This window comes from Nannobrachium achirus (assembly GCF_963921795.1).
Source record: "Nannobrachium achirus genome assembly, chromosome: 20".
NCBI lineage: Eukaryota > Metazoa > Chordata > Actinopteri > Myctophiformes > Myctophidae > Nannobrachium > Nannobrachium achirus.
In genome coordinates this window covers 36,722,691-36,740,117 of record NC_137827.1, presented here as the reverse complement: position 1 = coordinate 36,740,117, position 17,427 = coordinate 36,722,691, and the positions used below count along the sequence as shown (strand labels likewise).

General features: G+C 41.4%; 2 protein-coding genes across 2 annotated transcripts in view; both read right to left on the bottom strand.

Moving 5' to 3' along the window:
- Nucleotides 1-3,011, bottom strand: part of fbln5 (fibulin 5) — a gene marked incomplete at both ends in the record, with an annotated part of 15,924 nt that extends 12,913 nt beyond the window's left edge. The window contains 3 exons of the mRNA XM_080750041.1: nucleotides 1,870-2,178; nucleotides 2,562-2,610; nucleotides 2,958-3,011. Of these exons, the coding sequence (XP_080606167.1) occupies nucleotides 1,870-2,178; nucleotides 2,562-2,610; nucleotides 2,958-3,011 (412 nt within the window). The remainder of the gene's footprint in view (nucleotides 1-1,869; nucleotides 2,179-2,561; nucleotides 2,611-2,957) is intronic.
- A 1,102-nt stretch (nucleotides 3,012-4,113) lies between these two features.
- trip11 (thyroid hormone receptor interactor 11) overlaps nucleotides 4,114-17,427 on the bottom strand; it is a 29,004-nt gene continuing 15,690 nt past the window's right edge. Inside the window, exons 16-20 of the mRNA XM_080751282.1 lie at nucleotides 14,392-14,473; nucleotides 11,939-12,053; nucleotides 8,296-8,418; nucleotides 7,619-7,763; nucleotides 4,114-5,965 (exon numbers count right to left, since the gene is read on the bottom strand). Coding sequence (XP_080607408.1) covers nucleotides 5,745-5,965; nucleotides 7,619-7,763; nucleotides 8,296-8,418; nucleotides 11,939-12,053; nucleotides 14,392-14,473 — 686 coding nt within the window. The 3' untranslated portion in view covers nucleotides 4,114-5,744. The remainder of the gene's footprint in view (nucleotides 5,966-7,618; nucleotides 7,764-8,295; nucleotides 8,419-11,938; nucleotides 12,054-14,391; nucleotides 14,474-17,427) is intronic.

Here is a 17,427-nt window from a genome sequence, read left to right as displayed (position 1 = left end):
TTTAGTAAATAAATATGAACCCGACCCGCCTTGTTTTGAGAAAGAAAAATACCCATTTTAGCCGACTTTATGCTACCAGAACGGGAACTTTTGGCTGGATGGCTCAGAGCTCAGATCATCAGATGGAGGAATTGGGAACTGGAGGCTGAGCAATAATGGTGAGTTAATATGAACAGAAAAGACTGCCTGGAGTTGTCAACATAGCCAATGTGAAGCCCGAATTAATATTGTGAAAGGAAAAATATGATTTAATATAGGAAATACCCGTTTTAGGCGACTTTATATCCGCAATTACCCGATTTTTTTTCGCCGCCGCCTTCCGCGGCGGCGAAGGGCCCCCAGAGCTATGGGAGCCCTATTCTGGCGGCGCCTTTGGCGCCGCCAGAATAGGGCTCCCATAGCTCTGTGGGTATAACTCGATCACTGCCTAGATCTACAAGCTCACAACACGTTGCAGCACGTTGTGTTGTGAGCTTGTAGAGCTATTTTAGATTAGTATAAATCACTCTTTTGTGGCTTGCTCTTCCTGTTCCATATTTCTCTTGCACACACAACACACTCGCACGCACACGCACGCACACATTCACTTTACTTTCATTAATTCAGATGTAATAACTAAAAAGCTAATAAAGTATTTAAGGAGGTTTGACAGCTCATTCTTCACAATCAATTTGAAGCAGATTTGTTATAAACACTTCCCAGAAAGCCTGGAGGGATTTGAAATGTTCTATTCCAAAACACTTGAGAAACCATTTAAAAATAAACAATCTAGTCCTTATGTTCAGCATCAATAAAATTGCTGTCATTTTATCAACCTATAACTTAAGCTACTTGTTTTCCTTGCAAGGTGCCTTAATTTATCTTCCTATTTAATCTTGGAATATCAATCATTTTGTACTTAGTTGTCACAGTGGTTGGGATTAATCTCATGTCTTGTCCTGAAGTTGTAAAAATGATCTGTTTCTTGATGGGCTTCACATTGAGAAATATTTAACACAATCTTTTTGGAGCTGTGTGGAACACAAGCTACCCTATACGTGGCCGTGTGTGTAGGTATGTGGGTGGGTATGTGGGTATGTGGGTGGGTGGGTGGGTCTGTATGTAGCCTGTATGTAGTAACCCTGGGTGACCAGAGAGGTGCTGTTGAGTCTAGCCTGCCCTGAGCATCAACTGCAATACACACACACACACACACACACACACACACACACACACACACACACACACACACACACACACACACACACACACACACACACACACACACAGCTCCACTTCGAACAGAGGTTCGATTTTTTAACTTGTATTTTGAATGCACTGAAGTTTAGCAATATTATGCATACTGATACCTCTTCTTGCTATGAATGGAGGGAATGAATGTTTTAGGTAGAGGGGCAGCCCATGGTCAGTGTTGTTTGGTATTTGAGACAACCATTGGAAATTGACTTGAAAACCGCAGTTGCAAAAGAGATTTCAGCTAGACATTTTGAAAGTCTGCCAAACCCATGCTTCCACTACTTTGGCCACAGAAATGCTACTCTTTCTTTAGGCACTCTGTTTACATTTTCTGTTTGCCATGAAAATCAAGGCACAATGACCAAGAAGGGTTTTTCAGGTTATTCAATACAATTCTATATTTATTTACCTATTTTACCTTGCTTGGTGCTACATAGGAGAGTGATTTGCAATAAAGGACAAATGACCAGAAAATATTGACAACTTATAAAACGTATGGTAATTAAAGATTCTGAAATTGGGAACTTACCTGAGAAGTAAAGCAACCCCACCCAACTTGTGCTTTGAATTAACTAAAACAAGTGCTAGGAAGGCTACAGGACTACTCGACTCAGGTGTGGAGTGCAGACTCACCATTACAGGTGCCATCTTCTGCCACGGCATATCCAAGGATGCATTGCGCAGTGCTTCTAACTATGGGGTAGCTGGGCTCAACTGGCCCAGGAGGGGGTTGGCGGAAGGTGTCCACGAAACCCACAGATGTGCCTGGATAGGGCTCTGGAAGTGTCTCCGGTCGATACGGTGTCTCCGGTCGATAAGGTGTCTCTGGTCTATACGACTGTGTGTACAAACCCCTCGGCATGCACAAGTAGCCACCAATCTGATTAACACAGAGCATGTCACCTCGACAAGGATCCGGCAGAGTGCGGCATTCATCCACATCTAGGATGGAGGGACGAGTTTCATTTGAGAGTAAGGACCACAAGTCACATCTGTTACTTCCATTGACAGGGAGTCATTGCTTTTTACTGGCCTTGTACTTAATAGGCTTGCTGGTGGCAAGTGATTAGTTGAACCATGTTCTGTTGTTGCACTTAATGTGTGCTGTTTCTCTGGGCAAGAGACAGTAAACTATAAAGTTTAACAGCACATTAGATTTAATGTAAAGCTACTTTCCCAAATGAGTAATAGCGAATGGAGTTTCGCTTACCAATTAATAGCACATTAAGAAGATTTACAAGTAGAGATCACATTGAGTGTATAACACTGTCTTGTCTGCAGCATTAATCTACAACATTGCAAGCATTCATTTGTTATTAACTTACCAACACACTGCCTTGATCTGCGGTCATAGGCTGAACCTTCTGTGCAGGTCTAGAGGGGGAAATAACCAGGACTCAGTAGCTGCTCCTGTAGTGGACCATTGTCAACACTCAACTCACATTATCTGATGTGTATCCCAAAAAAAGAAAGGCACACCAGGATATATAATTTAAGACATTACTGCTAATGCTGTAGACTACTTCACCTAAGTTGCCTTTCCATCTTCATATCATGAGGACCACAAGAAAAATAGGATATGTTTTTGACTTCCAGGGGACATCTTTTTTATATTTGTGGTCAATGGTACCCTATTATGTGATTGATTGACTGAGTGAGTGAATGAATGAATCCATGCAAACCGATTCTCAAATCATTTATGAAAGAGCAGCTGCTGTTACCTGACCATGTCCAGACTGGATAGAAAGCAGAGCAAATAGCAGACCTGTCAGCATGCTGGAAAGAGGGAATTTCAAGTGATCAAATTAGTCTCTGGGACAACCTCAATGAAAAACATATAGCCTCAAGAACGCTGCGCCAGCATCCCGTTACTTAACCTATTCATTCAAACACAGCTCAAGCTAAATACCAAATTATGCAGGAAATGTAAAAGTGAAAAGGGTCACATAAAAAAAAAAGAAAAAAAGATAAAAGAACGCACTAACCTTGAAGAAGTCCCAATCCTCAACCCACGCACTCCAGAAAAGTGAGAAAACATGATTTATAGAGGCACTCTTGAAGTCTTTCCCAAAATAAAGGATAAGGCTATTTCAACCAGTAAAAGCAACTTCTCCCAATGCCGCTACTACTACACACGCGGTGCTCTGACCAGCCTGCAGCCTCCGCTTGTTATGCGCCTTTACGCGAGTGCCGACACCGGGTTTGCATTAACCGCTGTCTGGTCGAACCCAAGCCTCAGTACATTAACCAGCTATCGAAGCAATGCCTTCGTTTTTTTCTCCCCAAAGCGGACTGCTATCTGTCCTCCTCTGCGCTCTTGTCGGCGCTTACAGATTATTTAGCAATGCAAATTGACTGAGTAGCCCCCTCTGAGCACTTTTCACAACAGCTGGATTCAATCACGGAGAGAGAGAGACAGCCCCCTCCAGCCAGTGCGGGCGCGCAGGGAGAGAGAGAGGTCTGAGGACCCACAGCATTCAGGGAGCGAGGGGTCCCGCGCTGTTGGGGCGCGCTGACTCCAAGTAGGCTACGCACGGTTTCTGGCAAATAATTGACTATTATGGAGTGGTCGGAAGATAAGTGGCAAACACATGCACAGTGGGCGACTGTTCCACGCAGACATAAACACCCCCTCCCCTCTATAGTAGGCTAGCCTACTGCTGAACACAGTATTGCACATCTGGCGTAGCCCGTGCATTCTATTCCCCCAATAATAAATCTTAACAGTTTAAGATCTCTGTGCTGTATGGCTCAAAATGCGAAATAACTCAATTCGAGAGAAAGTGAACAAGATACTTAGGTTACTTAGTAAGGGGGGCAGTTAGTACCTTTATTTGTTTGAAACAAAATATCCAATTCAGAGACTGGTACGTATGCATCCTCCAAAGTTAACGTAATCTAAATACATTTCTGATTTTCTGATTAAACACCTACAAAACCTTAATTTACAGTTACATTTTGTCAATTCTCCAGGAAAAACCGTTTGTAACATTGTTTTCTGCTATGGTTGCTGATTGTGGATGTCCATCCATACAAAAATGCTGAGCAGCTATTACATTGTTGGCATGTAAATCATTTTCAATGTGCAGTTATTACATTTGCAAATATATATTTATATTAACCATTTACAATCCAAATCATACAATTATCTAAATTGCAAAAAAATGTATAGGCACTTGGACAGAACCCGAACTTCCTAAGTGCCCCATAAATATGAAAAACGCCAGTCAATTTACATATATATATTTATATAACTATATAACAGTACTGTATTTATGCATAAGAGCAGTCTCCTAGTCGGATCCTCTGACCAACCACAGGCCACAATTACTGCTGGAATTACAACACTATATCACAGTCTGGCCATCTAAGGAAATACAACATTTTGCAGAAACGTCTGTATGGTTTTAACAGATGTAGGGAACCGCATAAATCTCTAAGCATCGCTACTGGTGCCAAAAGACTATCAAGCGAGCCTTGCATCAGACAGATTATACTTTAGGTCTAAAATGGAGAGAAGAAAAAAATAAACTCAAAAGAGAAGGGAAATAAAGCTTTCAAATGCAGAAACCGGGGCATGCATGTTTTCTCGTGCAAACACAGGCAATGTTTTGTATTGCACACCTATGTGTATTGCACAGCACACGATTAGTTTACAAGGTCACTTGCGTTCAGAACTTAAAACATATTGGCCTGACCCATAATTAAAAAGCATTTCTTTTTAAAAATGTACATACATTGCACTCTGAATACAAAACCATTTTAAAAGGAAGTCACCTGCTTATAATTGAAAGCATCATTATTGTTGTACACAGATCATCCAGTCTTCATTCGATGCCTATAAAGTAATGTAACATTGATGTGGCTAAAACACATCCATAGATGGTGTAAAGGGCAAAAGAAATGTTGCATAGAACAGCAATAGATGAAAATCAAATTCCTCAGAATATTTCAGGTTGATTTTATTCCCCTCCCAAATAAGAGGGGACGGATGAACACACAATGGTCCATTGTTACACTCTCAGAGTTGAATTAACACTGAGGGTTTTGCTGTGTTTGCTCAAGTCATCACTTCACAGCCATAAACCGAAGAGCAGCATGTACTGTAGTAGCAGTGTTGGTTAATGTTCTGTCATTGCTTGTTACACTGAAAATAGTGAGGTGGTGCCTGTACTGTTATCCACTTGAACCCTAGTGCCTATTCAGGGACGAACAGTCGACAAAGATCTACAAACAGAACTACTAGCTCACAACATGTTGCGTTGTGAGCCTGTAGATCGGTTATTGTCGGTGAAGGTACAGTATGTTGCCCAAGGGGAATCTGGTCAACTATAGTCTTAGTTTGAGACTACCACTACTTTGGAACAGGCCAGTAGCAAGAACACTTCAAGTAAGAACAGCACCACCGCATCTTTTCCAGCGTAAAGTATGTAGTGTCCAACATCAGCTGACATGAGAGGAGACCTTCAACTGACACAGGATCCAATCACTGCTTCACTTGGATCCAATCACTGCTTCAGTAGGTCTTTGAGCACAGCCCCCCCACTAGCCTCGGCAGAGACAGGCACGGGTGTGAAGGAGGGCAGGGCTTCTGATATGGGTTTCATCAATAGGTGACCTCCGACACCTCCGGCCCCAGCACCAGCTGAGCTCATCAAGGGGACCGCCGCAGAACGAGGGGCTAGGAATGGGTTGGACTCTGCGGCCCGTTTGCTGCCTGCTGCCCCACCTGATGGAACATTCATTACAGAATTCATTTGCAAACCAAGACTGAAGAACACGACACTGACCTCATCAAACCCTGGATATACAATAAATGGAGATGACTGGATCATCACCTAGATCTCAATATATGGAGCTGGTCAATCTGAGCTCATAGACTCCATATATGGACCAGCTCTACCAGCTCAGCAGAAGGGTATACATGCCAAAGCAGTCATGTGCACGCACTAGAGATCTTCGTGCAGGTCCAAGATCCAAAATTACCCCGGTGCGGGTAACGGGGCCATTTGCGAGCATTAACCGCGGGGCCGGGCCGTTACCGCCTGCCCCGGGTCTCTGACCGTTAGGACAGCGGTTCCATGATACCCGAATGGACCCGGCGATTGGCTGTTACATCTGAAACATGCAACGGTAAGACAGAAATAATATTTACACCTCTTCATAATAACGCTGACATTCGGTAATTTCGGATCTCGGCTCCGGTTCCCACATCTCTGCCCGGTTATCGGATCTAATTTCTCTAATCACAGGGGGACTGGATTCATCACGTCCCAGGGCTAGTCAAGGTAGGTAACGGTTCTCAAATTCCAAATAATAGACGGGTCCATTTGGGACCGTCTCCATTTTCCCCGGGTCCATTTGGGTTCGGTTAGTTAAAATTGGACCCGAGAAGACCTCTAGCACGCACCCATTCTCACCCTTAGGGCGTCTTACTGGTTTTCATTCTCTGTACGGTGACTTGTGCATGCATGCACATCCTCAACACCAAACTGGACGGGATGGATTAATTACTGTGCAATGATAACAGCAAATAACTGTGCTATTCTTTAATACTTGTCTTTCCAAGTGAGTACAATATAATACAAAACTTGTGAACGTAGAATTGTTGATTTTAGAATCCTCAAAAAAAAAAATATATATATATATATATATAGAACAAACAGACACCAAGCATGCAACAGGCCTCGATCCTGAAGAAGTTAGATTCTAACCTCTTCTTCAGGATCGAGGCCTGATGCATGCTTGGTGTCTCATTGCCATTAGAAGCTACATGAGGCTTCATGTGCTTGCACACAGAACAAAGGTACACATGATGCACGTTTTTGCAAGTGATGTTTGGCACTTTGTGACACCACCTCAGGGTCTAAGTGAAATCACGTTTGGCTCTGCATTGTCTAGAGGCCCTTCAATATGTATTTAAAAATATGTGTCAATCGGATGATGTGTCCATGTTTTTCGTTTTTTTGGCAAACTGAACAGTGAACGTGAACAAATCATTTGAAAGGATCATTGCCGTGAACATGAACAAAATTGATAGTTCACTGTTTTTCAACATTTTTTCCCCCACCACTAGCAGGCTGTGGTCGCTCAGAGTGCTGGTTGAAGTGATGTGTCGTTCATGAGTGATTCGTTCATAAGAATCAAATCATTAGCAAGACTCTTGAACGATTCTTTCCTCCCCCTAATAGCCCCGGCTGGCACACAGGACGCGACGGCGGGCTGTACTTGTTAAAAACGCTCCCGTGACTGTGTTTTTCACGGGACGATCGCGCTATGAACTAATCATTTGAGCGAATTTTTTGAACGGATCATTACCGTGAACTAAATGATTCGTTCACTGAAATGAATGGGATTTCCCATCACTAGCTGGTTGCTGTACCTGTAACAGAGGTGAGGGCAGAGCTGCTGCTGGTCCTCCCAGGAGGCGGAGCGCTCAGGGGTTTGATGTCATGGAGGAGCGTTAGAGGAGGCAGAGATGGGGAGGACTCCACCTCCAGGAACTTGACAAACATCTCTGAGAAGGACTGCAGTTTTCAGGAAAAGCAAAGACAGGTCAGAGTACAGTACCGACATGTGGGATTGAGTGAGTGCATGATTAGCGTTTGATTTTAGAATTTTATAGTGTATATAAACATGTTACTGTGCATTGCGGAATGTGTTCTGTGTGTGTGTATGAGATTCTAGAATGTATTGTGTTCTCTTTTTAATGCTTTAGGCCATCAACCACATTGATACGATATTTTATCACTGGGAACCCAAATCTAATAAATGTTTTATTGTTAGACATGATTTAGTCTGACATTTGGCCGTTCTTTCTTGTGTTATATGTTCATGTTTATTGTGTTGTTGTGTTGTGTAGTTTTTATATTTTAGTCGGGGTACCCCTGGAACCCCACCCCTCCCCAAGGACTCCTGGAGGTCCACGGATCCCACGTTGAAAACCACAAGCATACAGAATGTACCGTATGTGTTTGTAAAATGTGTTCTCTAGAACGTGATTTCGAGTGTGCTTGTTAACTTCATCCTAAAGAAGGTTTCTTGCTCTTGTCTTCTCACCGAGTTAAAGCCTTGGCTCTGGGTGGGCCTCTGGGGGGTGTTAGGGACACTATGTGCTCCCCTGCCTCCCAGCCAGCTGGATACCCAGCCAGTGACCCCCTGTCTCCCGTCCTCCTCCAACATCTGCAGGGGAAGTGAGTGACAGAAGGTCAAGAAAGGGTGGACAGATGAACATTACACCATCTATTGCAGTAATTAAGCAGCAAGTTCATCCTGACATGTATTAAAATTTGAGGTGAGACCTTGTTTAACCCAGTGGACCAAAACTAAGTTGAATAAGAACAGACTTTTATTTACAACAACAGCCTGGGGAACTAGTTGGACGGGAAGTGAAGCTTATATTGATTCTCACATCTGGAAGTTGCCTAGTTCTATCACAGTCTTATGCTGCAGTGAGCGTTGATGGTGACGCAATAGGCTGTTTAGTGCCATACTCAAAACTTCTTCTTCTTCTTTCGTGTATCATCATCCTTGAAACTAAAAGCCACCTCAATGGCAGGTCTCCGCCAGGCCGGGTGGTTTCCTACCTAGGGCCCGAAAACTTTGGAAGGCAATCATATCTAACTGAAAGGGAATCTGAATAATTTGACTAATACATCTTGATCACATCATGACCCCAGGCATAATTTAATTTGAGTTTTGGACTACATCTGTAGGAAACTAGGAGTAGTAGCAAAAATGATTCATAATTGGTGGCACTTTGTGCAAAATAGGCAAGACAAAATTGAGTAGTATCAAAAATGTGTTTTGAAAACATCTGCCTCCTGGTGGCGCCGTAACTTTGAAGCAGAGGTGTGCACAGTTTCACAGCAACCGTTCCAACAGTGCTGGAGATTAGCTGCTCAAAGACGCACACAGACGGAAGCATGGACAGGGGCGAGAATATGGTCTCCGGCTACTGCCTTTGACCGCCTGGCCTGGTGGAGACGATTAATTAAAATAATCACAAATTCTGTATTAGACATTGGCTATTGATCATTTAAGGGGCCATAAATGGCACAAACGTTATGGTAAGCATCCACGCTCTTGTCAGCTCTGTGACCACATGGGACAAATCTGTTCAGCCCCACATACTATCCATGGGGTCTTTCCAGGAGGTTGGCTGAATCCTGCCAAAGTCGATGATGTCAGCGACCAGGGTTCCAAATAACTTTTAAGGGCAAAGCCAAATATCCTCAAGGAGTGTTAAGTCGTCACTTATCAGATATACCGTATGAACAATACGAGGAGCGAGGCCAAAACAACTGTTCCAGAAAACTTGATTTAGTTGGCAGAAAAAGTGCTCGGGAATTGGGCTTCCCTCAGGCATTTCAAAAGTAAAATTTGATCTCTGAAAAGAAAACCTTAATAAATATATTTTGAAATTACTACTTAAGAATACTGCAAATTACATTTTTAAGAAATTAAAACAAATCTGATTTGAACAAAGTCTGATCTTTGAAAAAGAAGAACAGGATTTCTCTGAAAAAGACAGCTTGGTTTTCTGGGACACTCGGCTCCCTGTTAACTCATAAGTTGAGTGGAAAATTTCAATAGCATTAACAGGATGAGAGAGAAGTGAAAAAAAAGAAAAAAAGAAAAACAACAAAAGAGCGGAACAACCTCAAGCGCAATAAAACTGGGTCTTCTGAGGAGTTGTAATCGCATTTACCCCTTACTCTCAAGCTGTTTTCCTTTAAGGCAGTTGGGTAATATGCTGTGAATAGTTGGATGTGGTCCCACGCGACTCCTGCCAGCAAACTCTGGATGAGGAAATACCGAGCTTAGCGCGCTAAGCTACGAATGGATTTTCAGTGGCTGCTGGAGTTAAAAAAGCGATTGGGAATATAGTATTTGGCTGATATTTGACCTTGGGCCACCGCATGTTCATATTCAGGAGAAGATACCAACTGGGCTACTGATAGAGCGGATCAAACGCTTCTATAAAAAAGGAGAGATTGCATGCGGTTAGAGTGACCTGACATAAATAAACAAGGTACTGTACACACAGGGACGTGCTGGCCATTGGGAAAAGCGGGACAACTCCCGAACGGCCAGTTCATTCCCGGCCGGTCCAGGCTGGCCATTAGGACAAAATGTGCACAAAAGAAAAAATTAAACTGTTTGCACAAAAGTAGTGAAAACAGCAGATCTACAAGCACACAACGCCTCGCACCAACGCCTCGCGGTGCGAGACGTTGTGTGCTTGTAGATCGGCTGTTTTCACTAAATCATTTTTTAAATGATAGATACAAAACAAACGGTTTTGGACCCGACAACGACGAAATATAACTCATGTAATTGGCCCACTGGCTTGTCACTTGTCATGATCTGAAATGGCAAATCTTTGAGTAGCAGCAGCGCTATAGAGAGAGATCTCTCTCTATAGCGCGCAATGAGGGCCTCTTCAACTCTTTTTCCCGGGCTGAATCAGGGGCCCAGCACGTCCCTGTGTACACATGACTGACCAGGCACTGGGACAATCCGTGGAGTCTCAATTGGTTATATTTAAAACATTTCTAAATTGCATTCGATGAATAAGAAATCGAAGGTGGTGTAAGTAATTTTGCTTGCTATAGTGTTTTCACTGCCTCTTCAACTATTTAATTGTCAGGAAACAATTTGATCTAATCAGGCAAGAGAACTCATAGAGGTTACAGAATAAATATGTGGTAAATTAGCAGAAAATGCTGAAATTGGAACATAAAACTGAAGCTGATAAATGGTTGATCTTTCCTGATTGGATGAAATTGGTGACCCACTACAAAAGGACATATCGGTTTATTAAATGTTAGAGAGATTGGGAGTCTGGGAGACCCCCGTTTCTGTACTACATAGTCATGATTACATCAGAATATCGAGCTTTAACCTTTTCACAAAGATATTTCTGTTTTAACCAAGACATACCACTCACAGAAGCTTAAAGTTTGATTTATTTCAAGTGAAATGTGGACCTCTGCTATGGGGGCCTCCCATGGGTCATGGACAAGGTCAGGGAGAGAAGGATGAGGCTGCATGGCGTGGCAGTGGACACCGTGTCAGGCACCCGGAACTGATGGCGAGTGAAATGACACCGTGGGAGCCAAACCAACACACAGCTAGGAGGGGAAGGGAAGGGGGAACACCGCCTGCATATATAGACACACTGTGGTGTGACAGCAGAGCTATAGCAACACTGCAGAGCTCCAGACCCTAATGGTGTTTATTAGGGAGCAGAGGGAGGCAATCCAGGAGTTGATGTCGGCTAGTCCGCAGACTCCGCACCCTCACATTGCATCATCATTTCGACTGAGGTTGCCTGAACCTACGGCATGAAAGTGGGGGCTCGAATCTTGTCCACAAGAATGACCAGTGCAGTTTAGAGTGCTCTGGACTTTGTACAGACTTGAAATGGGGATCAACGCAGCTGAGCAGTGATGTCGTTAGTAGTTGTGCAACGGACCGATTTAATCGATAACCTTTTTTTTCATATATTCATATATCAGAAATAGGCTTTGTAGACAAAGATGTAATTCTTATTTACATGTTCCAATATTCAACGCCAAAAACAATTAAATCATTAATTAATTAATCATCACAATTTTGAAAATTGTCAACTAAAAACGTAATGATTGATACAGCCCTAGAGGTAATGGGTGTGAACAGAATGGACTTGAATAATCACCTGGTCAACATCTTCTCTTGTCAAGCCCAGCACACTTCCCATGAGCCTCAGCACCTCGGCACGCCTTGTTTTAGGCGTATGGAAGTAGCCCATGAACAGGTTACGCATAAGAACCCTGTTGAAAGGAACCAACAAGAGATCTGTTGTGATAAAATTATACATTAACAACATGATGGTCTTTTTCTATTTCTTTATATAGCTGTAAGGAATACACATGAACATCACTTCTATTGGATGATGCATGAGTGTCCTGACGCACTTTCAGGGAAGCCGAAATATCCTAACAAACATTGAGGCCTATTATTCTACGTTAAAACACAGATGATTTGTTTGGCTTAGTCCCTTGGGCACTGTTGTGTGCTCTGAATGGCATGTGAACACCCCCCCCCCAGCTCTTGGTGACAGAATAATAAGTAACAGACGACTTTGAAAGCTGCTATTTCTGCCAATTGACTGTCGTAAGAGTTTGCTTCAGTTTATTCTGAAATGATCATCCCCTCTTCAGTGCTACTACAACTCACTCTAGTCATTTTTACATCACTTAAAATGTGCATGTGATAACAAGATCATTACAGAAGAGATCAGATTTTCTCACTTGGATTCTGTACTCCAGTAAACATTCTGAAAGTCTACATTATCCAACACAGCATGCTGTATGTTTACAGTGGGGGTAAGGTAGTATGAATGAATGAATGAATGAATGAACTTTATTTATATAGCACATCTTCACAGCACGAATGCACAGAGTGCTTTACAGATACACAATAATCAATAAAAAAGTAAGCTCTACAGTTGCAGATACAAAATAAAATAAAAATAAGAATAAGCTCTACAGTTGCAGAGAAGACACCAATAAATTAAAACACCCGTTGTGACGTTGTAGTAGTACTACAACGTCACATTGATGACATCAAGGATCTCCATATAGTATTTAGTTAACATTTAGAAGGGGTAGCATTGTTTAACTGTTTAGTTGATTAGTGGCACACATCCATAGAAGTGTTACATTCATTTGAAATGTAAGATAAATTTATAGAACAAAAAGCAAGAACAGGGCAGGCCAATATATACTGGTAGTATTGTGTGTGATATGTGTGATGTGTGCATTGCTTTTATTGTTGGTGCCTGTCAGATCTTACTGTAGTTAAGCCAAGTCACTGTAGACTGTACCGATCCCTGTGTGTAAATGAATCCTTTATTTGCCATTTTCTTACGTTCTTTTGGGCTGTTTTGCTTTATTTAGACGAGACGTGTAGAGAGAAATTGAAGGCAGAGAGGACAAAACAAAGGCATGTAACAGTGGTCTCAATCTGGAATCCAACTGAGGATATTGCAATCATGTAGTCTACTCGTTATCCAGTCATCATTTGACCTACAGTAATAGCGACATTAAAGGAGTAGTTCAGCCAAATAAATAATAATACTTATTTTTCTATCAATTACATATCCCATGAAACCTGGAAATCATGGAGATTGTGTTGTTTTTGTTGCATTCCTGAGCCAATAGTTTGATGACCGGGTCATGGGTCAGTAGGAGACTATTACTGTAACTCATCAAATTATTGGCTTAGGAATGCGACAAAAACATCTCCATGAATTCAAGGCTTCGTGGGGTGTTTAATTGATAGATAATAGGTACTATTGGGGGGTGAACTACTCCTTAAAGGGTTCAAATCTTTTCTGGGCTTTGTTGCATTGACATTCCCATGACCCACTTCTGACCTGTAACTCTTTTGCACAGTTAAGTCCTCAGTAGAACTAACTTTTAATGTCCAGTAAAATATATAACTATAACTTACTTAAAGGAGGACTTCACCACTTTTCAACCTGTCTTCATATAATAGGTCCTCACTAATGTTCATAATAAAATAGCACAATTCTTTTCTACTCAGTCTGGGTCTCATAGGAGAGCTGTCAAATCCTTCCACCGGTGACATCATCGTTTGACAGATTTTTTTAAACAATATTTTTGGAGAAGAAGAAAAAAATATATATATATTATCACAAGAACAATGGCTTCCACTTTAACATTGCAACTTTTCAGGAATAAAAAGCCTGCAGTTTCCTATTAGCTTGCATTTCCCATTGATGATGTCACCGGTGGAAGGATTTGACACGCCACAGCTCTCCTATGAGACCCAAACTGAGTAGAAAGAAATTGTGATATTTTATCATGAACATTAGTGAGGACCTATTATATGAAGATAGGTTGAAAAGTGGTGAAGTCCTCCTTTAAGGGTCCAATAAAAATCAGTACACAGTGAGTAGTTATAATCTCAGTTCAGCTGATATAAGTCTGATGTGTATACTTGGTTGCACTCCAGTGATGTGCACTGAAAACAATGTATCAACAAGCTTACAACACTTCGCCATGCAATGTGTGTGATACCAGCATGCAACCAAGCCTATGGGAATGTGGGTTTTATTCCAGTTAGGATTGCTGCTGCACTTACTTGTCTACTTTGCCCTCCGTGCTGTTTAGCAGGTTCATCAACTTCTTTTGAGCCTCTTCCAGCATCTCTTGTCTCACATCCACTGCAAGAAATACATACTTATATTTATAGTTCATAATTGTAGGTAAGAAACGACTTACAACTGCAACATGTGCAACCATAGGATATGATTTACAGATCACAGTCTGATTCACGTATATTTAGTTGCACGCCAGCTGTGGTGACGTACACAGAAAATAGGCGGTCTACACTCTACTCAAAACGTGTTGCAATTGCTGCAATGTGAGTTTGATCAGCTATTTTTTATGTGTGATTGCGACGTGATTCATGATTAATTAAGCATAAGTAAGGCATATGAATTTCAAGCAAACAATATATCAACTATCAAGAAATACAATAATCAACCTTAGTGACCAGAAAACATTCCTCAGATACACAAAACAAATCCCACATACAAAAAAGTAATAATAATAATCATATTCATGCATACATGTGTAGATGTGTCCATGTGTCCAAACAAGCACACAGATGTTTGTATGATTTAGGACTCATTTCTAAACAGTAACGTTGACATATTTGCTGAGCAGACATTCCAAAGATAGACTTTGTCATCAGTGAGACTGCAGATCAGAACATGTTGACAGTTGGCACATTACCAGTAGACAGTGTTCACCTATGTTACTGACATAAACTTGTTAAACGAAGAGTGCTTTCATTGCCAATCCATGATGTGTTTCAAGGTGTTTGTTCAGTCTGGTAAAGAGATGTTTGTTCAGTACAAAACCAATGCGAGGTTTAGGGGTCTTATGCCGATCTCGAATTTGGAGAGCCCTCTCCCAGACGTTTTGACTGATATTTTGTCAAAAACGGCAACATCAACGGCAACAACAATACATTCAAATTATAAAATGTACAAGCAAGTAAATATAAAATACACTCAAAATACCAGTAAGACTGCTTAATCGGGAGATAAGCGACCGCCAGGTGGCGCTAGAAGAGGGGCATGTGAGAAATCAGGGGTGGAGGTTGTGGTTTGCCTAGCCAAGGAGTGTGTGTGCAAAGTTTGGCATGGAAAGGGGCAACGGTGCCGGAGATAAGAGTAGGGCCAAAAGTGTGACGTGACGGACAGACGGAGGGACTGAATGACTGACAGACAGACAGCCAGTGGAGGTTTTCATAGTAACTTGCAATAACACCAAATTGTGAATGAGTCTATTATAGGCCAGGTACTGGACTGCAAACAGAACTTTATTTCATTGAACCAATTAAGCCTATTTAAAGATGTTTTATTTAAAAATGTTTTATATGACATGATGTAAATAGGGACACCAGGTTGAAAGATCGGGACGAGTGGACTACATAATTGCTGAAATCAAATCCCAGTGTCGTAAAAATAAATAAATAAAAGTCAAATAATAATGGCCGATATATATATCGGCTGAACCAACCAATCAATATCAATGGGTCAATGTGTTTTCAACTTTACGTTTACTGCAGGGTTTTCTTTTTGTGTATTATTATTTCATCTTGTTCTTGTGTGATCCTGCATTATCTATTTATGTTGTTGTGGATTACTGCAAACCAAGTTTTTAATTTTAGGACGAGAGAAGAAGAAAAAACAAAACAAGTATGTCTGAGAATGTCTTGTGATGTCATGGCTATGTCTAAAGCTGATAGTGGGAAATCAGTAAAAAAAAAAGAAAAAAAAAAACGTGGGAAAAACTACCCCATAAGAATTCAACAGTTGATGTAATTTGATTTGATTGATTCCATTTCTGTTATTCTTAGCCTTTGATAAGAACCCAGAATAACAAATGTCCCTGCTAAGTGCAAAAACCAAACTGTTGAGAACCTGCGTTCTAAAGGCTGAGCACGGCACGGCTCTATGAGTATAGTACAAGGACCCCTCCCATTGTTCAATGTTCAAAGACTATTTGGAAATCAGAACAAGGTATAAAAGGTACATGCCATCAGAGAATGCCCGCCAGGCAGGGATTTAAGAAAAAACGCATATCATCCATCCTTAACCCATTTAGGCTTAGGATTATTGACTGCTTTAACTATTGAAAAATAGCAGATATACAAGCTCACAGCGCGGCACTGAGTGCCGCGCTGCGAGCTTGTAGATCTGCTATTTTTGAAAAATCGTGAAAATGTGTGCAAATCTTTCAATATGTATTTTTCAAAGCAGACTTTTGTAACTCAAATCTCTGCTTCTGGGGGGGTCCCTGGAACAACATATTTTGAGATGGGGGTCTGCGGCCAAATAAATGTAATTTTGGGGGTCCTTGACATGAAAAAGTTGATTTAGAGGAAGGATTTAGAAGTCGGGTCAAAGATCGGGTCAAAGATATTCAAAGACATTTTCAAGATTTTTCAAAAATAGCAGATCTACAAGCTCGCAGCGCGGCACCGAGCTTGTATTATCTGATATTTTTCAATAGTTAAAGCATAAAATAATGGTTAAAGTGGTTCAAATCTAACGCGACTCGGGCGCGTTCCAGGTATTTGAGAGTTAAACAAAAGCAGAACATGGGGGTGCCGTGGTCTTTGAACTGAGGCATAAATCAGTCGACAACATTATTTATTTCATTGCGGCTTAGTGAAACCACCTTCCATTTGCTGTAAAGACTTTGAGCTCTGTTGTAGTCGCCAGTAGGGCGGCACAATTGTGTGCAATCCCATATTGTGATTTTAGCTTCCACAACTGGTAATTATAGAATTTTGGGTATGTAAGAAATACAGAACTCTCATTCAGAGCACTAGAGCAGATGTAGTTGAAAATAGTCAATATGTTAATAGGAGATCCATTTTCAGGCTCCAAAAAAACCTTTTAGTTGGTTTCACAGGTGTGCCTAATGTTTTCATTTATATGTAACAGAATATCATTTAGGTGCATTAACACATATGTACACTACCCACATATAGACAGACATGCTAAATGTAAGGTGCACTGGACATTTTTTGTTGTATTGGACAGATGTTTGGGAAGATCTAGCGGAATCATGATTAAAATCACTTTAGACAAAATTACAG